The sequence below is a fragment of the Sciurus vulgaris genome (assembly GCF_902686455.1).
Source record: "Sciurus vulgaris genome assembly, chromosome: 10".
In the NCBI taxonomy this organism is placed as follows: domain Eukaryota; kingdom Metazoa; phylum Chordata; class Mammalia; order Rodentia; family Sciuridae; genus Sciurus; species Sciurus vulgaris.
The window spans coordinates 87,849,882-87,873,996 of record NC_136470.1 but is presented as its reverse complement, the minus strand read 5'-3'; the positions used below and the strand labels follow the sequence as shown (position 1 = coordinate 87,873,996).

The following is a 24,115-nucleotide window of genomic DNA, read 5'->3' as shown; positions in this document are numbered from 1 at the left end:
CTTCCACTTCTATAGATGTGATCTTAATTTACAAGCTTGACCAAATCCCTCCCTTACTCAAAACTCATTGATGGCTCTCTGTTGTCTGAAGGATAAAATCTAAGAGGTATAGCTTGTCACACAGTTCCACCATAGTCAGACCTTTGCCTGTCTTTTTTAAGAACTGTCTCTTACTATTTTCCAAACCTACCTGAAATGACCAGTCTTTCATTCCTAAAGACTCCTGTTAACCCTTCAAGACCCAATCCAAAGCTTCTTCCATGACATCTCTAAATGTATTCCGTATATTTTCTGAGCTCCCATGGCCCCTTGTGCACACATTTATACCATGTCTAACCATGTGGCTGTTGTTATTGGTCTTTCCCTCTAGGTTGTAAGCTCCAAACAGTAGGAACTAGGACCATTTGTTAACGCCTGACACATTGTGTAGCATATAATAGGAGCTCATGAAATGTTTGAACAGATGAGAGTATAGAAGATAGGATATTTTCATTGGTTTACAAACACAAGTTATTCATACACTATAAAAGTGAAAAAAGGCTTAAAAATTAAAGGATCTCAATAATGAGGAGAGAAAATAATAAAACAGGGATGGTCTATTTTTATCCATGTTCCCCAATATAGGATACTGCGGCTCAGGATAAAATCCAGAACTCCTTTCAGTCTAGCCCCTGTCTGTCCTTCGAGATTTTCTCTGTGCACTTATAAGTAGCCCACATTCCAGCCACTCCAAATTTCTCGTCTATCCCAGAGTCTCTCGTGCTTTCATGTTTTCATACTGTAATTCATGCTTTGCCCAGTACCAGTGATGCCTTCTCTCTCTTCTATCACTCACACCTTTCTTACTCACCTGATGAATTCCTACGCTTCCTTCAAATGAAACAAAAGTTACCACTTTTAAGCACTTTTTGCTGAAACTAACCCTCCCTCTTCTGTGTTCTCAGAGCACTTCATTCATGATAAGCACTGCAGTGTCAATCTTTGCCAGTCTGTCTTTTGACTTCTATAAAGTCAAGTGGTCTTTATACTCTGGCCTTTAGCACATTCTAGGTGCCTAATACAGAGTGAAGGAACAAATGGATATCATACAGGGAAGGCAATGAAAGTACATTTCTGATAAAATGTACTTTGAATAATTTTTTAAATTAAATATATACATACACACATATGTACAGGGTGTGTGTGTGTGTGTGTGTGTGTGTGTTGCTGGAGATTGACCCAGACCCTCACATGAAAATTTTAAATCTATTTTTAGTTAACATGTAAAAGTTGCACATATTCATGGGGTACCATGTGATGTTTTAATACATGTATACATTGTATAACATTCAAATCAGGGTAAGCATATCTGTTTGCCCAAACATTTATCCTTTTTTTGTGGTAAAAACATTCCAAATCCTTTCTTTTAGTTTGTTGGAAATAGAGAAGATGTTATCATTACTTATAGTCACTCTGCTGTCTGTGGAATAGAACACCAGAACTTATTTCTCCCTTCTAACTGTAACTTAGTAACTTATTGACTAACCTTTCTCCATTTTTCTCCCCTATACTTGCTCTGGTAACTAGTATTCTATTTTCAACTTCTATGAGAGCAACTGCATTAGACTCCACATGTGAATGAGTTCACATGGCACTTCTTTTTCTGTGCCCGACTTATTTCACTTAACATAATGTTTTTTAGTTGCATCCATGTTGTCCCAAATGACAGGATTTCATCTTTTTCACGGCAGAATAATATTCCATCATGCAAATGTACTTTATTTATTCATTCATCCATTGATAGATGCTTTGGTCTTATTAATAGTGCTGCAGTGGTAATGGGAGCGCAGAAGTTTCTTCAACATACTGCTTTCATTTCCTTTGGATAAATAATCAGTAGTGGTACTGCTGGATCAAATGGTAGTTCTAATTTTAATTTTTGGAGAATCTGCCATACCGTTTTTCTTAATGGCTGTTCTTATTTACATTCCACCAACAGTTATAAGGGTTCCCTTTTTTCCACATCCTTGCCAGCACTTATCTTTTGAGGAATGGCCATTCTAACTAGAGTAAGGTGTTATCTCCTTGTGGTTTTGATTTGCACTTTCCTGATGATTAGTTAGTCAAGCATTTTTCCATATATCTGTTGGCCCCTTGCATGTCTTCTTTGGAGAAATATCTATTTAGACAGGTCTGTTGCCCATTTTTTAATCATATTATTTCTTTTTATCCTATTAAGCGGACTTTCTTATCTGTTATGGATATTAACCCCTTGTCAGATGTATAGTTTGCAAATATTTTCTCTCGTTCTGGAGGTTGTCTCTTCATCCTGTTGATTTATTTTCTTTACTGTATGTTCTGTTTGTGTATTTTTCATGTGTTTCCTGTGCAAAAAATTGGGGGGTCTTATCCTGCTTTGAACAGATTTAAGAATGGTGTTGCATATCTTGCTGATCTAGAACAAATCTGTGTTTCAAAGGTTAGGTTGCCCCAAGGAAATACTGCTCATGGACAGATCAGAAGCAAAGAACATGTTTAAAGAGCTGGGGCTTAATTGTGTTGCTCCAGATTTGGTACAGTACAATAAAAACATTTATATCTCAGAAATTTGTCTTGTCATACACAGAAGATATTTATCTATATGACGTAATGAATGCCTTAGAAAGTAAAGCAGCACCCCAGTAGATAAGACCCTAAAAAGCAAGGAGGAAAACTTAGTTGTAATTTATAGTAACATAAGTTATAATAATGTAAGTACATATATACTGATTTCCCTTGTAGAAAAGAAAGTCATTTTATCTGATTAAAGAGATAGCAGAGTTAGGGGCGGTGGTGCATGCCTATAATCCCAATGAGTCTGGAGCCTGAGGAAGGAGGATCACAAGTTTGAAGCCAGCCTGGGCAATTTAGTAAGACCCTACCTCAAAATAAAAAATAAAAAGGACTGGGGGTGTAGCTCAGTGATAGAGCGTCCCTGGATTCAATCCCCAGTATGCCAGGGGCGTGGGGGGAATAATAGTTATTAGTATGGAATGCTTGGAATACCTTGAAAATCTCAATGCTATAAACTGCTCCCAAATCTAACCAATTAACTATTGTCAATTCTTTGGATGAATCATTCTGGTCTTTTGTGTGTATGTTTGTGTAACCTTTTAAATAAAATTTCTAAGATATTATATATATTGTTCTAACCCTTTTATATGATATGTCATGAACATTTTTTTATGTTAACATTTAATCTTTCACAACATAATTTTTCATCACTGCACAGTTTGGATCAAGTGGAATCAACCACAATTTAACCTCCTGATTGTTTCAATGTTTTTATTATATAAACAGGTGTAGTAGCAAGGACGCTAAAGAAACAGTGATCTTGTGTCCTCCTTTTGTTTTTCCAGGTTTTGGAGACCTCTTCTGCATCACACCTCTATTCTAATAATCCTCTGAGTGTCATCTCAGGACCTTGGTCACACTCATGGCACGATGGCCAACCCTCAGGAGCACCTGAGCTGCTCCTCTTCTCCACATTTACCCTTGAGTGAAAACAAAACCTTCAGTGGACTGCAGGATGAGCTTGCAGCTATGGGGAACCACCCTCCACCCAAGCTCCTTGAGGACCAGCAGGAAAGGGGGGTTGTGCGAACAGAGCTCATTGAGAGCATGAACAGCCCTGTCACCACAACAGTGTTGACCAGTGTGAGTGAGGATTCCAGGGACCAGTTTGAGAACAGTGTTCTTCAGCTAAGGGAACAAGATGAATCAGAGATGGCTGTGTCTCATGGGAACAGCAGCACTGTGGATGGGGAGAACACGAGTGGAACTGAAGACATCAAGATTCAGTTCAGCAGGTCGGGCAGCGGCAGTGGGGGGTTTCTTGAAGGCCTGTTTGGATGCTTAAGGCCTGTATGGAACATCATTGGGAAGGCCTACTCCACTGATTACAAATTGCAGCAGCAAGGTAAGAAAGATGAGGGTGGACTTGGAGAATATTTCTTGCATAAGTGCACCATCACCACCACCATTAAACACTAGATAACCTTTGATGTTTAGGTAAGTTAAAGAAGTAGGTCAGATGACTAACTACCCCGTCAGTTTCCTGTAGACCTTCTGAATGGACCGGATGCACATTTGGTGTGTTTTTTTTGGTCAGACCCATCTTTTGTGGTTATCCTGTCTAGTAGTGTCCAAAGTAGAGAACATACAACACAATCCATGAGTTTATAAGAAGAAAATATTAGAACTCCTCTTTATCTCATCTTTTAAAATTTCTATTTTCATGCATATCTTCAGGTATATTTGATATTTTAATATAGTTGTATAGATATAAAATTTTTAAATAAATCGCATAGTGAGTGCATGTTTAAGCATTTTTTTTATTGATAGTATTTATAATTTCAAAAGGTCTGATGGCCAGAGTTTGGCACAGTGGCATGAGTCTATAGTCCCAACTATGCAGCAGCTGAGGTGGGAGGATCACTTGAGTCCAGGAGTTCAAGAACAGGCTGGACAACATAGCAAGACCCCATCTCAAAAGAAAAGAAAAAACACCTGATGGTCATTGGGCTAATTCATAACCAGATGGAAGTTACTGGTAATGTCCCTGAGGATCACAGGACTACCTTAGATTATTGTAAGAAGGAATAATTAGTTATAGTAAAAGCATAGAAAGCTCACGTTTTGACGAAAGAACCAAACTGTCTAACCAATCTTGAGAAGAATATTATTCTAGATCCCACAGTTGTTTAAATAGTGAGTTTTTAGCTCCCAATATTGTATAACATGTATATTCATATATTAGAATTCAAGTATTATACTTTTGAAGTAGAGGGAACACATGTCCCTGGTGTCCTTTATAACCTAACTTTATTCTCTAAAAGGACGTTTAACCGATAACAAAAGCAACACATGTATGAAATTTGAAAAATAAAGGTAATTTCCCTAAAAAGTGCTAAAATAATCTATGATCCTTAGTCTCTTCAGAATAACAACCATTAATGGTTTAAGAATATATTATGTAAAAAAAAAAAAAAAAAAAGAATATATTATGTTAGACTCAGTGGTAGAACACCTGCCCAGCATGAGCAAGGCCCTAGGTTCTAACCTCAGTGCTGCCAAAAAAAAAAATCGACATATATGTCGCCTGTGCATGTGTATACTTTTTAAAATGGAGTCATACTATTTGTAACACATTTTTCATTCCATATTATGAACATTGTCCACTTCTTAAATATAATTTTTAGCATCATTTTTAATGCCTATCTAATATTAAATTGTCCAAATGTGCCAACATTTATGTAAGGGATCGCCTATTGCTCGAGTCTGAATTTGTTTTTATTTTTAGTGATTATAAGCTACATTGCAATGAACATTGTCTATTACTTTATTTTTGCACATATCTTTGATTAATTCTTAGTATAAATTCCTAGAACAGCAATCATTGAATCCAACAGATTTGTTGTTTTTAAGTTTTTTTTTTAATATACATATCCTATGGCCTTATTTAAATGATTCTTTACATTCCACTCTCAGCTGCCTTCCATGATTTTTAGGTTTCAAGGAAATTAAAGTTGTTCCTTATTACACAAAGTTTGGAGAGTCCTGTGTTAAGCAGTGCTAAATAGCAATATGGATTAAAAATTGGAAATAAGGGCTGGGTGCAGTGGCACACGCCTGTAATTGCGATGACTCCAGAGACTGAGGCTGGAGAATACCAACTACAAAGCCAGCCTCAGCAATTTAGCGAGGCCTTATCCCAAAATAAAAAATAAAAAAGGCTGAGGAGGTTGCTCAGTGGTTAAGCACCCTTGTGTTCAATGCCTCATACCAAAGGAAAAAAATTGGAAACAAGGATAAGCACAAACAGAAAATAAAAATTACTTGTCATCCCACAACCCACCCACCCATCCTTCCTTCCTTCCCTCCTTCCTTCCTTCCTTCCTTCCTTCCTTCCTTCCTTCCTTCCTTCCTTCCTTCCTTCCTTCCTTCCTCTCTCTCTCTCTCTCTCTCTCTCTCTCTCTCTCTCTCTCTCTCTCTCTCTCTCTCTCTTTCTTTCCTTTCTTTCTGTTTTTGTGGTACTCAGACTTAAACCCAGGGCCTTCACATGCTAGGCAAGTGCTCTACCACTCATATGTCCCCATCTGTCCATAATCCATTATTAATAACCATATTTTATTTATCATTTTTAAAAGTTTCTTGTTCCCTGCTTAGACATAAAACCTGCTAATATCCACTTGTGTAAAAAATGATATTTGGTTTTGAGGGTTTTCTCTTGTCCATTCTTGTTCTTATTTTGGTGGTAATTGGACATCTCAGTATCCAAACACATGACTGAAAAGGTTCAGACTCATAAAAAGGGGCAACAAACATATCCTGTGTGCTTGCTAAATGGAGCCTTTTAATTTTTTTAGTTCTACAAACTTGAATTCAATTTTGTGTTCCAATTATGTGATTTTCAGGAAAGATTAAGAAACAGACCTGGTCAGCATTAAGATTCTTAACATGGTGTAGCAGATGCCTAACTCTTCAGCAAATTGTAAAGAGTTAGTTAGGCACTGAGGGCTAGTGTTGCTGTAGGCTTCAAGAGAGATTTACCAGCCAGAAACTGAATGTAGTGTTCCCTTCTCATCTCTAGGATCAGGGAGCTAATCTTTAATCTTACATTGCAATCAACCACAGAATAACACATGTAACAGATGTGTCCCCCTACTCTTGGTATTTAGGAGAAAATGTCACTAGATTTAAAAAAATATTAATGATGTCCTCATCTCCCTTTTAAGTATTTTCATAATAAAACCCAAGTAAGGTAATATGTGTTATTGAAATCTTTTGTTGTCAAATAGTTTCCAGTCTTAAAGCAGGTATTGTCATGGCCCTATCTGAATAAACAAAAGAAAACTTTTGCCTTAAAGTGGGTGATATGAGGGTTTTCCTCAGTACTATGAGTCATAGTGGATGTTGGAATTAAGTTAATTGTTACTGTGATCAATAAGAGAGAGAGAATGTGTGTGTGTGTGTGTGTGTGTGTGTGTGTGTGTGTGTAAGAGAGAGAGAGACAGAGACAGAGAGAGAACGAGAGAGAGAAAGAGAGAAAGGGAGGGAGAGAGAGAAGCTGGGGAAGGGTACCAATGAGACAGATATAAGAGCAGCAAAAATTCTGGAACTAACTCTATAGAGAATATAGCCAGTTTTCTCTTACAATGAGGTTAATTATCTTGCCTGACTGTTATCCAGCTATCCAAATTTGTATGTCCTTCCTTATTGCTTTCTCTTTTCTGCTACTTTCCCATTCCTTGGCTTTCTCCTAGATAACCAACAGGGACCAAAGGATGAAGCAGACAGGACTAAATTCACATTAATTAGTTTTACTTCTGGTAATTATTTCCAACAAAAAGATTGATGGATATATGGTTGAAGTATTGCCTTCTTTATTTTACACTCTTTTTCTTAAATGGCCAGTGCTATCCCTTTTATTTTTTCCATGGATAGTTAAGACTTGACTGAACATAGCTGAACAGCACAGGCATGAGCGACCTTTGGAAGAAAAGCATTTTATCCCTTAAACAGTTTTATACCATAAACAGTTGATTAAGTGCCAAATAATTTTGCCACTTTCATTTTAATTCACTTATTACTCATTTTGTAAAAATACTAAATACTAGGTATTATTTCTAAAAATATAGCAATTACAATGTAAGCATCATAAAAAATTAAAAGGAAAGGCTAATTTAATTAATTATTTAATTGAATTATTTTGGAATTACTAAATAGCAATACAGATAAAATTTATATTTGCCTTCACACCTCATACCAAAATAAACTGCAGAAGAATATAAAAGCTAAAGTTTTTAAAATAGTTTTTAGTAGATAGACTACATTGCCTACAATGGGAAAAGTTACAAAGTAAATATTAAACTATAATGAAATATTTTGTTTTTAAAAATAGTAAAATTAGCTGGGCATGGTGGCACATTCCTGAAATTCCAGCTACTCAAGAAGCCGAGGCAGGAGGATCATAAGTTTAAGGCAGTCTCAGCAACTTTGAGACCCTGTCTCAAAATTTAAAAAAAAAATTTTTTAAGGGTTCAGAATTTAGTTCAATGGTAGTACACTTGCCTAGTATTCATAAGGCCTAGATTCAATCCCTAGTACTACAAAATATAAAAAATAAAATGAGAATAAAAAGGCTTATGAAAATATTCTCTTCATTTTATCAAAAAAAATATTTAGAGAACTTCTTCAAATTTATGAGACTGACCCTGTCTGGATCCTGATTAGATAAATGGACAATTCATACAAGGCAGATATGCATATTAAACAAATATGAGGAAAATGTTTTTATATTTGATAGTTAAACTAGTTCAAACTTATAAAACACTATTTTATACCTAATTAGATTAAAACAAAAAATAATTGACAATATTGCTGGCAGAGTTGTGGTGAAACCAACAGGTTCAGATGTCGCTACTATCTCAGCAAAGCTAGCAAAATCCTTTTGGACAGCAGTTGGGAATGTAAGTATTCCAAGAATGAGGAAGATATTTGTACTTTTTCACCCAAGGATTGAATCTAAGGAAACAATGTAGAGAGAAAGTATGAAGTTTAAATTAGCAAAACAGAAAGATGAAGACATGCATGAGAAAAGGCAAGAGGATACAGTCAACTATTCAAATTTACAGTGAAAACAGTAAGTAGATGAAGAATATGTAATACATGAAATAGTAGAAAAATACATATCACATACAACTTTTACACAGCTATAAATATAAACAAAAACTAGAAGATAACAATAAATGTAAGATAGAATTTCAGATAAAGTATTTTTCTGATTTTATAATTTTTTCTAATGTTTCTAATATTTAATAGTAAATAAATTGAGTAAACAGTAAATAAAGATTGAGTAACTTATACCAGTGTATCTTTTTTTTAAAAAATCCTATATTAGTCTAATTTAGCAGCTATTTTAATAGTTAGGTTAATGGCACATTTATAAAGTGGTTCAAAGACATATTGCCCAATTATGTTCTCACCCCAGGATCCAGCAATTGTACCATTTTTAGCCTCCAGAATGGTCAAAAAGACAGTGTGTGAGTTCTTCACTGGACCCCAATGAGGAACATTCTCTTTCAGTATGCCATGGGTATCTGTGTACTGTGTGTGTTACATGAGTAAACCTACAAGGGATGGAAGTGAGATTGCATGAGCCATGTAACAGTTGTCATAGAAGCCCTAAAGATATTTGATAGTCAAGGCTACAGCTTGCTGTCTCCTCCCAAATCTCATTTGGTATCATTTGTTCCTTTGATGATTTCATATTTGTGCACAATTTGAATTTTAGAGAGATTTGCGGTTTTTTTTTTTTTTTTTTTGGTGGTACTGGGGATCGAACTCAGGGCTTTGTGCTTGCAAGGCAAGCACTCTACCAGCTGAGCTATCTCCCCAGCCCTAGATTTGTGTTTCTATAGCCTCTATTCATTTTCAATAGGGCAGAAACCTTTAATGCTGCTTTTGTCTTGAGAATGCGATGAATGCCCATGCTGTGTACCACCTCCACTGTAATCTTTTTACACTTTATGTCGTTATATTATAAAGGTCAAATTTTAGCCATTGTAATGAGAAACCACATTTTATCAAGAATCTAAAGAATTTAAGTCAAGAAAATTAAAGAAGAGGGAAGTACAGCTTGCTTCTAGATACTGATGAACTCTTTCTGTTCTTGCTTCATCAACATAGTAGACAGTAAATTGATTTGCTTTCAAGGTCAGATTATCTTCAAATCTAACTCAACACTACTTTGCTTTGTGTTCTGTAAACAGTAGCCTGTTAGTGACCAATCGAGAATCTCCCATAGTCTTTAATATTGCCATCTGTCTTTTCCTTTCTCCATAGAGCTCCTAGGTCTTTGATGTTTATTTCTGTCCTGTGATTATCAATCCCATGGTAAGAAGGAGAACAAGAAGGAGACCAATAGTAGATTATGTTCCAAGTTTCATGAGATTAAAATAACATATTGATTGAATTTTAGGTGCTTTATTTAAAATAGCATTTTATTCATTATAAAAGTAGCATAAGCATATGGTAAAATAAAGGATACAGGAAAGAATAACAAATACAATGTGAATCATTAATAATACCACTACTTAGAAACCACCCATTACATTTTTTGTGCAAAAATATTAAACTGTGAGGAAAAAAGTAACTTAAATATTGCAGTTACATGGCATCATGACTAATGATAAATAGCCCTCTTGATTACTTTATGAAAGGCAATGTGGTATAGTGAAGAAAACACTGTGCCTGGAATTGGCCAGTTCTGAGGCTCTTGGCCCCGTTCTGCCACTTGCCAGTCATGTGTCTTTGGGTTATGCAACCATCCCATGCCTTAGTTTCTTATCTTTCAATACTATAATAATTCCAGACTTGTAGAGTTGTTGTAAGGATTGAACATACAATATATAGAAAGCACTATACTAGTGTCCAATACATAGTGCCACGTAAGTACTCAACAAAAGGTAAATAGTAAATAAGTATTATACATAATTAGATTCTTAAAATAGTGTCATTGAAAATGTATTCAGCAAGATTTGTTGAGCAACTTCACTAGAGATTCAAAGAGGAATAAAATCACATCTATAATGGGCAATGAGTAGGGACTGTGATGCAGAGATAGATAGAAAAGTTGACCAAACATACAAGCTTAAGGTAAGAAGGTAGGGTTGGAGAAGTATCGGGACATGCTTTGCTTGAAAGATATTATATTGGAGATCTCTAATCTGTTCAGTTTTCAATGGTTAAAAACTAATGCAAACATATATATAATCTATAATAATTGTTTATGTGTGTGTGTGTGTGTGTGTGTTTGAAATACCAAGATCCATAGAAAGGCTGTCTTTCATTGGGAGTCAGAGAGTAGGATTTCCAGTGATGGTGATATGGGTAGAATGGCCTCGTAGAATGGTCCCTGAGCAGATTTCAAGATCTCTTCAAGTTTGTTTCTCACTTATGTGCCTAGATACTTGGGAAGTGCCATTTGAGGAGATCTCAGAGCTGCAGTGGCTGGGTAGTGGAGCCCAGGGAGCTGTCTTCTTGGGCAAGTTCCGAGCAGAGGAAGTGGCCATCAAGAAAGTGAGAGAACAGAATGAGACGGATATCAAGCACTTGAGGAAGTTGAAGCACCCTAACATCATCGCATTCAAGTAGGTCAAGGCTTTATTTATTTATTTTTTTTTAAGAAATAGAGAAGAAATAGAGATATTTTATTCCTCTCAATATATATGCTTAGGTTCTTACTTTGAAAGACATTTCAAAATCACTGGATAGACTTAGCACTCTGCTAGATTGATTGGAAGGATACTAAAGAATATTAAATCTTGAGTCATGTTCTGAAGCATCTTTTAATCTAAAGGTTCATTTTCCACAAGCATGCACTGCCTGCGAGAGATGCACATGGGGCAGGGAGAAAGGAAGTGGGTTTCTACCAAGCTGTCAGTTCTGCAACAACCCCATTTATCAATGAGATGACAGAGATCACTTCAAAATAACCTGAACATCCTAAAATTCTGTTAATTTTTTTTACAAAGCCAATGTCTGAAGTGTTCAGAGAATATTCAATCCTTCAATAGTAGATATTTACTAGTTTCTATTAGCATCCCTTCTTTTAAAAAAATTTTTAGATGTAATAGACCTTATTTTATTCATTTATTTATATGTGGTGCTGAGAATTGAACCCAGTACCTCACATATGCTAGGCAAATGCTCTACCACTGAGCCACAACCCTAGCCCCTAGCATTCCTTTTTCATACTGACTTATAATAACAGGTACTCTCAGAACATAATCTCAGGTTTTGCTAGATCCCTTTTCTATCAATGCAAAACAATTTTCTAAATCTAGTGATAGTGGAGTTATTGATGATATTTAAGTTTATGTTATATGTGTGTGAGCATATCTTTCTAGTCTAGACCATCATTTCTTAGTATCAGCTAGAATCCCTAACAGAAGGAGAGAGTCAAAGGCAATTTTGTGGAGGTCACCAAACTTGGAAGTGCTAAGCTGTGAATATATTTTAACCTCTTCTGCCTGTACCTTTTCCTGGAGTTCCCTCTCTCACCAGCCTTCACACATTGCCATAGGATTGAACAAATGAATGCTAAGTGGTTTTAGGTGAGATGAAAGTTTAGAAACTAGAGATTCTGGCATATTTTATATTTATTTTTTCTTCCTGGAAAATAGTATAACCAACAAGGGTATAGCTAAAAGTGAAATAACTTACATATCCTTTACTAGGAGCATCTTTCCTAGCAACCTTAAGAGAGATCTTTTCACTATAAAACTCAAGTTACAAAGCTAAAAATGTCACGTGGTGAGTTTTAACTGAAATCACACCCACAAAGAAAGGAATAGAAGTCTTGGGTACAGGTTTTGTAGAATGGGTTTTAATGAGTACTTAGGTTAGGTTTTGATTCCTTTGTAAGACTCTGTGGAAAGGGAAAGATGTGAAAAAGAGGAAAAGCATTCCACTGGAATACTCAGAGACTGAAGGAAGCATTTGGATTGATTTCCTCGTGCAAGGACCATTCATGCAGAGTACATGACGGTGAGCTCCAATTTCTGTCATAATTCCATCCTTTGTTGCCCTAGTGGATCTAGGAGAACATATGACTAAAGTTGAATGCTATAGAGACCAAATATAATTTTTCCAAAGATGATATATTTCAAAAGATAACTGGAGAATTATTTAAGCAATTAATAGAGACCCCCCTCTTTTCTTCATTTTATTTCACTGAAATGATCAGACTTCCTCCATGCTGTGCCCCCCTAAATGGAAGAAAGGGCCAAGAACTCAGATAACAAGAACAGTGGGTTGAAACAAAGAATATTTGGTAAATGAGCATGACTTTTTGGTCTCCTGAAATGACCTAGGCTGTGCATCCCAGGTAAGAGAGCTTTCTAAGGAGGATGCCCTAGGTAATGGAAGGTAGAAATGTATCCCTAAGGGGTGAAGGAATAAGAAGCTTTATTTTTCCTTCCATCCTCTTGTTTCTTCCATCTTCCTCCCAGTCTTTTTCCCACCTCACCCTTCTGACCCTCCTACCCGTGTATGCAGTTTTCAGCGTTGTTGGGCGAGTTCTGCTGCACTAGTACCCAACTCTTTAAGCTGAAGATCCTCGATCGCCTTCACCTCTACATGGCAAACAATAGTGAGACTGTGTCCCTGGCCCATTACACCATGCATTTGGGGCATTGTGCAGTGTTATATTTGCAGCCATCTGTGCCATGTGTTGCTTGGCCAGTGAATCACATTCAGGACCGTCTGGAAGATATGAGGACACGATTTGATTTTAATACATCTCCCTGGATACCTATTTCTGTGCTTATAGCTTCTTTTAAAGTTAGTAAGAACCATGTATAGAAAGGGAAGTGCAAGATAAGAATACTATAGATTTTTTCTTCCATTTTTTTCAGTAATCTTTTAAGAAAATCCAACCCGACTGTACCTAATAAATTCAGTGCCAGTGGAAGAAAAGGTAGCAATTAGAAGTGATTATAAAGCTGTTATTTATAGCAACTAAGAAATCTTGTCATAGTACAAGGCTGATGGAATGATTGCTTCTTATTCATCAGTCAAGAGAGATGAAAAGTTAAAAACGTATCACTGTTAGACACTTGCCGTGTTTGTGTGACAATAAAGCATAGTCACACAGGATGAATAGGATGCTGAGTACCTTCAAACAAATATTGATCTTGATATTCTTAAGTATATTATATAATCCCTGCCCTATTCATTATTTCTCTACAATGATAATTAAATTATCTGTTTGTAGTTGCCATATGCTTGTGCTTATCTGAGCACTTTTTTCTTTTTTCTTTTCTTTTTTTTGTGCTTTCTTAAAGGTAAAATAATAGAAACTTGAAAAAAAAGTTTAAAATTTGTTCTTTTTAGATATACATGAAACTTGAAAGAGTTTACATTAAAAATCAAGATGAGAATTCTGAATAGCCTAGAAAATAATAGGAGAGTAATAGGAGTAGTTTTGTGGCATTTGACAGGCACATCAAGGTAGGGAAAATGAAGACTAATTAAACTTCTTCATAACAAGAGCTTTGCATTATCAGCACCTCGAACTATGGCCTCTAAAGTCTTTCCTCACTCAGCGCAGCCCAAGAGATAGGACATGAATTGGTGGTTGGCTCAAGACTTTAAATGGATGTCATATAGATAACACTCTGTTAACTTCTCTAGAAAGTTTCAAAGGGAGGTATACATACCATTAAAAGGTGGAACACAAAGAATTGCAGATGAAAGAGGAGTCAGGCTTTGAAGTTAGATTGAGTTTGAAACTGACCTCTGTCACTTATTAGTTATATGAACTAGTTGTGATTAAGACAAGTCACTCACTTTGAGCCTTACCTGTGGAAGCGGAAGGGATAATATCTATCTTCCAGTGGTTCGTAAGATAGAACTTAAATAAGACAAATTGTGTTGGATTATTAAATAAGACAAAAATATAAAAAATATAAGATATTCTTTTTTTTTTTAACCTGATTTTTTTTTTAATTGTAAACAAATGGGATACATGTTGTTTCTCTGTTTGTACATGGCGTAAAGGCATTCCATTTGTGTAATCATAAATTTACATAGAGTAATGTTGTTTGATTCATTCTGTTATTTTTTCCCTTCCCCCCACCCCTCCCACCCCTCTTTACCCTCTATACAGTACTTCCTTCCTCCATACTTGCCCCCCTCCCTAACCCTAACTCTAACCCTAACACTAACCCTTCCCTCCCCCCCATTATGTGTCATCCTGCACTTATTAGCGATATCATTCGTCCTTTGGCTTTTTGAGATTGGCTTATCTCACTTAGCATGATATTCTCCAATTTCATCCATTTGCCTGCAATAAGATATTCTTTCCTGATGGCATCCTTCTTCCTACTCCATGCCCCTGTACATGATGCGTGAAGGCTCTCTTCAGCTATGAATGTTGAGGTGAAGTCAAGAAATATTTATCAAGGACTTGCTCTGAACATCCAAGCCTTGTGGGAGAGAGAAAAGAATTCGAAGACCTTTCCCTTCAAGGAGTCTATAATCTCTATGAGCAGAGAAAAATTGCATATAAAAAAATTCATGGCTACTATATATTACATAGGAAATTAGAGAAGGGAAAGATCTTTTTGGATTGGAATAATCGGAAAAGGTTTCATGGAAGATGGAAATATACTCTGCATAAATATATAATATGTTACATAATGTTACCTTTTTCTAAACAAAAATGCTTTTCAGATTATATAAAACAAAAAATTGACTCATTAGTTATTTTGAATTTGAGTGATTTAAAATCCATTAAGTAATAATAAAAATAATGTTTGAATTCTCAGTCCCCTTTATATTATACCCTCATTTTAATTTAAAATGAAGATATTTTTATTCTTAACAATCAAAGATATATTGCTATTCTTAACAATCTAAAGTAACACAGTATCCAGCCTATATAGGCCTCAGAAAAGGGTGCTCTTTGTCCCAGAGTGGAATGGTTCCACATGAAACCACCAGACACAGCACAGCCTATAGTTATCTAGAGTGAAAAGAACAAAACAAAAATTGTCTATATGCATAATAGACAAACCTATAGATTAGAGAGATTTTAATGCTAAAGAATTAGGAAATATTAGCTATATGCATCTTTTAAATCAATTGAATAAAGAATTTGTCTTTATTGAATAGTCTTAAAATATAACTGTGTATGTATACCTATTTGTATGTCTGTGTGTATTTATGTACATGTTTGTTTTTCTTGGAAGGGGTGTTTGTACTCAGGCCCCGTGTTATTGTATCATCATGGAATACTGTGCCCATGGACAACTTTATGAAGTCTTGCGAGCTGGCAGGAAGATCACACCTCGATTACTAGTAGACTGGTCCACAGGAATTGCAAGTGGAATGAATTATTTGCACCTCCATAAAATTATTCATCGTGATCTCAAATCACCTAAGTGAGTTTTGAAGCTAATTTTTCACCTGTTTTGTTTTGTTTTGTTTTTTGAAATAAGGAATTTTTATCAGCTATAGTTGAAGTTTTCAGTCATCATACTTTGAGTTCAGATTAAAGTCAGCACAGTGGGTAATTCTATTTGCATATCTTTTGGATTATTGATGAGCTACTCACTTACCTATGTGGCAGATACATCCAGGTACCTGATACTAATTTCCCCTTTTTGTTGCTTTTACAACTTTACAACAAAATTCATTGTTATGTGAAGTATTCAGCTTCTATCATCTCTGATAATTAATGTCAAACTTCCTCTCCAGAAGGCTTGGTTTGTTGTATTCCTACTGTTATATATATATATATTGATTGATTGTTTACAGTACTGGGGACTGAACCCAGGGGCCCTGAGCTACATTCCCAACTCTTTTTATTTTTTACTTTGAAGCAGGATCTTGCCTAATTTCCCAGGCTAGCCTCAAATTTCTGATACTCCTGCTTCATCATCCTGAGTAGCTGGGATTGCAGGTGTGCACCACTGCCCCTGCCCCCCCCCAAAAAAAAGAATTAAACCTAGTTTCAGAAATGTATATGATAGGGTAAAAATGGTTGATAATAAACAGGCAAAGAGAACATAAAAACATTAGTACCAAAATTTGTTCACAAAATGTATGCCATAAACCAGGTGCAAGGGCACACATCTATGAGCCCAGCTATTCTGGAGCCGGAGGCAAGAGGATTGCAAGTTTGAGGCCAGCCTGAGCAACTTAGCAAGATCTTATCTCAAAATAAAAGATGGCTTGGGATGTAGTTCTGTGGAAAAGCACCCATGGTTCAATCCCTGATACTACTAAAAAAAAAAAAAATTGTCTTATAAGATTCTGTACAGTTGTTTAAGGAAGACTATAAATTTGGCATTGAGCTTCTGAGAGTATAAACAAAGGAAAAACTAGACCAGTACAAGTTATAAAGTGGCTGTAAGAAAAACCGTTATTTAAGTAAAGCAGAACTATTTCTATTAATCTCTGATTTCCAAGTGATTCCTTGGTAACCAATAATCACTTAAGTGTTTATTCAACTTCCCAAAAAGGAATGGATAAAATAGCATATTATTTAGCTCCAACTTTTAAACATTATTTTTTTTATTTCTCACCACATTTTGGTTTACAGAAGCAGAAAGACAATCTCTTTTCTAAAACATTTTTGCATGGTGCTTTATTAGTTTACAACATGTTTTATAGCCATTATCACATCTTTGACCCTGGCAAAAACTGTGTGTGATAGATGTGATAATATCATTATTCTTTTTTTATGTAAGAGAAAGTGGGCCTCAGCCCAAAATTATGGGAATATGATTTGAATCTAGAACTTTGGAACCAGACTACAGCATCCTACCTCATTATGTGAAGATAAGGGATTTATAATGATTCCTGCCTCTTCTCCAATGGACGATAAAATCGTCCTTGATTAAATAGTTAAGCAACTCTTTTTTAACACCATCATTCTCAACAATGTTTATTACAATGGTTAGTTCCCTGAACAAACTCCTTCCTTTTCTTGCAAATAAATACTACTATATAGTGTTTATTCCTTCTGTTCATATTCTTAACACAGTCTGTTGCCTCTGTCATCCCCTACATACACATAAAATATGCAAAGTACTTGCCAAAGGGGCTGGGGTTGTGGCTCAGTGGTAGAGTGCTTGCCTAGCATGTGTGAGGCACTGGGTTCGATCCTCAGCACCACATAAAAATAATAAAGGTATTGTGTTCATCTACAACTGAAAAAAAAAAAATACTTGCCAAAGGCATCCTCAAATGATTCCTTGAAACCAACCTGTTCTCCTTGAGAATTAAAGGTTAGAGTTGCTCATTCAGTAATAATACCACCTGACCCCTGAGCCTGAGGCCTCTTTGGGTTTCAAGTGAACTTCAAGAAGACAAAGATCAACCTGGCTTGTTGTAAGGAAAGATTTCACTACCAACATTAAATCTGCAGTCTGTGTGTCCCCATCTTTGTCTCAGAAGAGTTCAGAAAAGTTTCAGTGTTATATCATCCCTAATCTCCTCCCAAATCCATTCCCTCTTCTCATACCAACTGAGACAGAAGAGGAAGTTCCTACAGTGTTTCTGTTTCTAGGGGATGATCTTCTTTTTTTTTTTAATTTCATGGTATATGATACTATCAATGCTCCAATTATTTCAGATATCTCATAATATTTTAATCCACATGCATTGTCACTAAAACCAACACTATAAAATAAAAACTCCTAAATTATGTAAATTTTACATATCCAGTGCTAAACCAGGGGTAGAATATGGATGGAGGTATTCCAGAGCAAATGTAAGCACAAAGCTGTTGAGTAAGTAGAAAGTCACTTGGCATTGCTGGTGGAGATGAGCAAGTGTGAAGTCCTTGGTTCAAATGAGAAGGGTAGGAATGGATTCAGAAGTTTTCTGTTTTCTAGCCTCCTTGAGTCTGATACTTTTTGAGTATTAAGCCTCTTACCTTTTAAAAAAAAATTTTAATTTGTTCTAATTAGTTGTACATGACAGTAGAATGCATTTATACATTTTGATAAATCATGCGTAAGTGGAGCATAATTTCTTATTTTTCTGATTATACATATTGTAGGGTCACATTGGTCAGACTTTCATATATGTACATGAGGTAATAATGTCTGTTTCACTCTACTCTCCTTCTTACCCCCATAGCCTCTCCCCTCCCCTCTCTTCCCTCTGCCAAATCCAAAGTTTCTCCATTCTTCCTTGCTGCCCCCCATTATGAATCAGCATCTACTTAACAGAAAACATTTGGCCTTTGGTTTTGAGGGATTGACTTACCTTGCTTAGCATGACATTCTCCAACTCCATCCATTTACCAGCAAATGCCATAATTTCATTCTTCTTTAAACTGAGTAATATTCTATCATATATATATTCCATATTTTCTTATTTTCATTGTTTTATTCATTGTACACAAATGGTGTACAACTTTTCATTTCACGCTCTTCAAATACAGCACTAATCTCCAGAATTTATAAAAACTCTAAAAACTTTACACCAAGAATACAAATAACCCAGTCAATAAGTTGGGCTAAGGAACTGAGCATACACTTCACAGAAGATTTACAAGCAATAAACAGATATATGAAAAAATGTTCAACATCTCTAGTAATAAGAGAAATGCAAATCAAAACTACCCTAAGATTTCATCTCACCCCAATTAGAATGGCTATTATCAAGAATACAGATAACAATAGGTGTTGGCGAGGATGTGGGGGAAAAGGTACACTCATACCTTGCTGGTGGGATTGCAAATTGGTGTAGCCACTCTGGAAAGCAGTATGGAGATGCCTTAGAAAACTTGGAATGGAACCACAATTTGACCCAGATATCCCACTCCTCAGCCTACACCCAAAGGACTTAAAATCAGCATACTACAGTGATGCACCACATCAATGTTTATAGCAGCTCAATTACAATAGCTAGATTGTAGAACCAACCTAGATGCCCTTCAACAGATGAATAGATAAACTGTGGTATATATACACAATGGAATATTATTCATCTATAAAGAAGAATAAAATTATGACATTTCCAGGTAAATAGGTGGAGTTGGAGAATATCACGCTAAGTGAGATAAGCCAATCCCAAAAAACAAGGCCGAATATTTTCTCTGAGAAGTGGATGATGATACATAACGGCAGGGAAGGGTAAGGGAAGAATGGAGGAAGGATGGATTTTGTAGAGGGAAATAAGGGCTGGGGAGAGGGTTGGGGAAGGAAAGATAATGGAATGAGACGAACATCATTACCCTATGTACATGTATGATTACACAAATGGTAAGTCTCCTATCTTTAAAAATAGGTCCCTATAACATTAAGGCTCTGACACCATAACTCATTAACATTCTAAAGTTGTTAGCAGATTTTTTCAAGTGAACTCAATCTAGTGCACGAGACTGTCAATACTTTGGATCTGTATTTACTTTTAAGGCAAGCAACAGCTTCTGCCCCAGTACGCAGTGAAACGTAAAACATGACTTGGATGGAAGCTACTTAAGCTTGTATTTATTCCTGCTTTTCCTTTTCAGCAGTAGTGAAATCCCAGCATTCATATGAGTCTTTTAATGTAATAAATCTCTAGTGTCATGGCCCCATGCATGACATAATTGGCCATTATTTAATAATGTTTTAAAAGAAGTGTTTTCCATAGTGGGTTGGGTGAGACTGGCAAGGGGAAAACCAAAAATTTTGAGTACTGGTGTTTTATGTACCTAAGCTCATTTAATTCAAGTGAAAATTCTATGGGATCATTATTACAGGCCCATAATCTCTTATCTATGACTCATGGAGTGGGCTGGGGATATAGCTCAGTTGGTAGAGTGCTTGCCTTGTGAGCACAAGGCCCTGGGTTCAATCCGCAGCACCGCAAAAAAAAAAAAAAAAAAAAAAGTATGACTCATGGAGCCAGATGATTTCAGAAGGGTAATATAGTACAGAACCTTAGACATCCAAGGAAGTTCAGAGGAACTCCCTGTAATCAGCTGCATTAACATATCTGTGGCAAAATCTATGAAAAAATTCACACAAAATGGGATAAAATGAGTTTGCCTTATACATATGAAAAGTATTTGCAAACCATTTTGATACCTTTTACATTTCTGAGTTGTGGATAAGATATTGAGACCTGAATTGTCTCCACTTAATAGATTAGAAAACTGACTTCAAAGAGCTAAGTAACTTGCCAAAGTTAGCAAATGGTGGAGGCAGGATAAAACGAGGCATTGTGAGGATCATAGAATGAATCAGACATTAATACCCTATGTACATATATGACTACATGACTAGTGTGATCCTGTATCATGTACCACTAGAAGAATGATAAGTTGTACTCCATTTATGTATGATGTGTCAGAATGCATTATATTGTCATGTATAACTAATTAGAACAAGTAAATTGCATTTGAACTATTAAAAAAAAAACTGGGCATTGAAAGCCTATTCTGCTAAGCTGCCTCACCATTGCTGTTTCCAGTGTGTAGCTAATGCCTCAGTCACATCGGAAATTGCAAGTTGAACTCTACAGGAGGCAGCAAACAAAATCTCTAATTGCCATTTAGAGTCATGGTTTTCATTACTACTAATGATCTGGATATTTTCTTTATTTCTCTTTAAAGTGTTTTAGTGACTCATACAGATGCAGTAAAAATTTCAGATTTTGGTACATCTAAGGAACTCAGCGATAAAAGTACCAAGATGTCTTTTGCTGGCACAGTTGCATGGATGGCACCAGAAGTGATACGGAATGAACCTGTCTCTGAAAAAGTCGATATATGGTGAGTGACAATGTTATATGGTGGGAAGGATCAGAAAAGGAATTAGGGTGAATATTTTCTTAGTAAATCATCAGTTTGGAGGATACTCAGAAAATATGCTGACCTTTCTGGAAAACTAAAAGATCACTTCAAATGACCATTTAGTATAGTCTTCCTGAAATGTATTGCATAATTCTCACCTTTTTGAGTAAAATACATTAAACAAAACTTTTCCTAAGCCAGGCATGGTGACATATAAGACCCTATCTCAAAAAAAGGACGGGGGAGTTTGGGGATGAAGCTCAGTGGTAGAGCATCCCTGAGTTCAATCCCCAGTACCAGAAGAAAAAAAAAAAAAAAAAAACCTATTCTTGATGATTCACATCAGCATTACACATATTTGTAATGTACTTTGTTGTGATACAGTTTTGTGCTTTAGACCTATTTGAAGTGTATGAGGCTATTTGCCTTTTTATTGAATAACTCCTATGGGCTATACTTTTATTTTTTAATCTTTATCAACATTTCCTCTGAGGTCATAAGCCCTTACTTTTAGCATTATTTTCCCTGTAATTGTTTTTTCCCATCCTTAAAATTGGCTACTGAAAACTTTTAGGCTTTAAGAAAATAATAGCATATGTTAAAATTGCATATAGCATCAGTGTAAATGGGATAAAATATAGTATTCATAATTTTGATCATTACCAAAGTATCCTCCTTAGGGATTATACCAATTCATGTTCCAACCAGAAATGTATAAATGTTTTCTCAACAAAATATGCTACATTTTTGTACTTTTAACTATTATGTAAGTCAAAAAATAGCATCTTGAAAGCAGTTTTCATTTGCATCCCTGCTATTCTAAGTAAGGTCATACATTTTTATATGTTTGAGTCATTCCTAATTTCTTGTGAACTATTGACAACCTTTGCTCAGATTTCTGATCTTTATTCTTATCAATTTATGAACCTTTTATATGTTAGGGAGATTTGCCTCTTATATAGATGATTTATATAGATAAATACTTTTTATATTTCGTTATTTTGATTATAGCATTTTCTTATCATGCCAAAAAAATTTTTAATATAGCCTAATTTATCAACCTCTCCTTTTGGCTTCTAGATTTCATGGTTAGAAAAGCCTTCATCAGACGGGCATGGTGGTACACGCCTGTAATCCCAGCAGCTTGGGAGGCTGAGGCAGGAGGATCTCCAGTTTATAGTCAACCTCAGCAGCAGCAAGGCACTAAGCAACTCAGTGAGACCCTGTCACTGAATACAGAATAGGGCTGGGGATGTGACTCAGTGGTCACGTGCCCCTGAGTTCAATCCCTGGTACCAAAAAAGAGAAGAAAAGCTTTCATCACTAAGATTGTTTTAAAAAAAAAAAAAAAATTCTAACGATTTCTTTTAGGATTTTTTATGTTTTTTTTTTTGCATTTAATTCTTTGATTTGTTTAGAATTTATCTTGATATACAGTGAGAGATAGATTTAATTTTTTCCCTACTTGTCCCAACAGCAATTATTAACTAATCAATTTTCCCACTAGTTTATGATGCCGCTTCTATTATATGTTCAGTTCTTGAATGTATTTGGTTAATTTCTAGATTTCAATTCCAGGCCATTAGTGTGTTTGTCTATTCATGCACCAGAGTTAATTATTGAGACTTTATAATGTCTTAATATCTGGAAATGTTGGTTACCCTTCATTGATTCTTTTTCAGAAGTTTCCTCAATTTTTTTTTTAATAGTAGTATTCTAATTTTAAAACTGGACATAAATATTAGTTTGATTGAAAATTAAAATATAAACCAGTCATTCTGAAATGTCTTCTGTACATGTTCCTGGTACTACTATGTAGGTCTTTTGGAGTGGTGCTTTGGGAGCTGCTGACAGGAGAGATCCCCTACAAAGATGTAGATTCATCAGCCATTATTTGGGGTGTTGGAAGCAACAGCCTACACCTTCCAGTTCCTTCTACTTGCCCTGATGGATTCAAAATCCTTATGAAACAGACATGGTAAGAAATACATTTCTTCCAATATTCTCTTTACTTTCTTCTTCAAAGGCGTAATACAACTCCTCTAAACAATCATGGAAGTCTGTAATGTGTGTTTGTAGTCAACCACCTGATGGTGGAAAGACTACATAGAGCCTTGGAGTTTGAGACCCTTGATTTCAAATGCTGCCCCTGCATTTTTCTATCTGTTTGCTTTGGAGCCTGACATCAATTATCAGTTTTCTTATAGAGAGAGCCCTTCCTTATGGAGTTGTGTTATGATTTATTAAAATTTATAAGTGAAGAAATTGTTATGATATCTTGAAATAGTAGGCCCTAGTTAATGATAGTTATTAATACTTTACCAGTCCTAATAGACTATTATCAAATAGGCCACTGCTCCTAAATTTCCATTTCCTCAATAGAGGTATCTCCAAATTACCTTTTCTGTTTGCCCTTCAGTACATCAAAACTATCTGTGATACAACTATTTTGGAGTAAAACAAAAATGTATTTCATTAAGTAGAATAAAATCTTTTATCTTCCTGGACATAACTTCTGAAATGCATAAGCTGTCTTTTTTACTTTTAGGCAGAGTAAGCCTCGGAACCGACCTTCTTTTCGGCAGACACTCATGCATTTAGATATCGCATCTGCAGATGTACTTGCCACCCCACAGGAAACTTACTTCAAGTCTCAGGTAAGCTCAGAAACTTTCTAACAGATGCTACTGAACAGACAGGGAACTCTTAAGGAGACAGGTAACTCTTAGAAGGAGGCCATTCTCATTCTTATAACAATTTAATAACTATTTGTTAAACAATAATGATACATCA

The 24,115-nt window shown here is 35.7% G+C and overlaps 1 protein-coding gene across 11 annotated transcripts in view; it reads left to right on the top strand.

The window, feature by feature from the left end:
• MAP3K13 (mitogen-activated protein kinase kinase kinase 13) overlaps window positions 1-24,115 on the top strand; it is a 182,404-nt gene that overhangs the window by 124,171 nt on the left and 34,118 nt on the right. For all 11 annotated transcript variants that reach the window (XR_013757269.1, XM_079100603.1, XM_079100600.1 and 8 more), the window contains 6 exons: window positions 3,378-3,937; window positions 10,988-11,171; window positions 15,777-15,968; window positions 21,143-21,301; window positions 23,142-23,300; window positions 23,871-23,979. Coding sequence is in view for 10 of the 11 variants with exons in the window: in XM_079100603.1 (XP_078956729.1) it covers window positions 3,463-3,937; window positions 10,988-11,171; window positions 15,777-15,968; window positions 21,143-21,301; window positions 23,142-23,300; window positions 23,871-23,979 (1,278 nt within the window). In the remaining variant the exon portion in view is untranslated. The remainder of the gene's footprint in view (window positions 1-3,377; window positions 3,938-10,987; window positions 11,172-15,776; window positions 15,969-21,142; window positions 21,302-23,141; window positions 23,301-23,870; window positions 23,980-24,115) is intronic.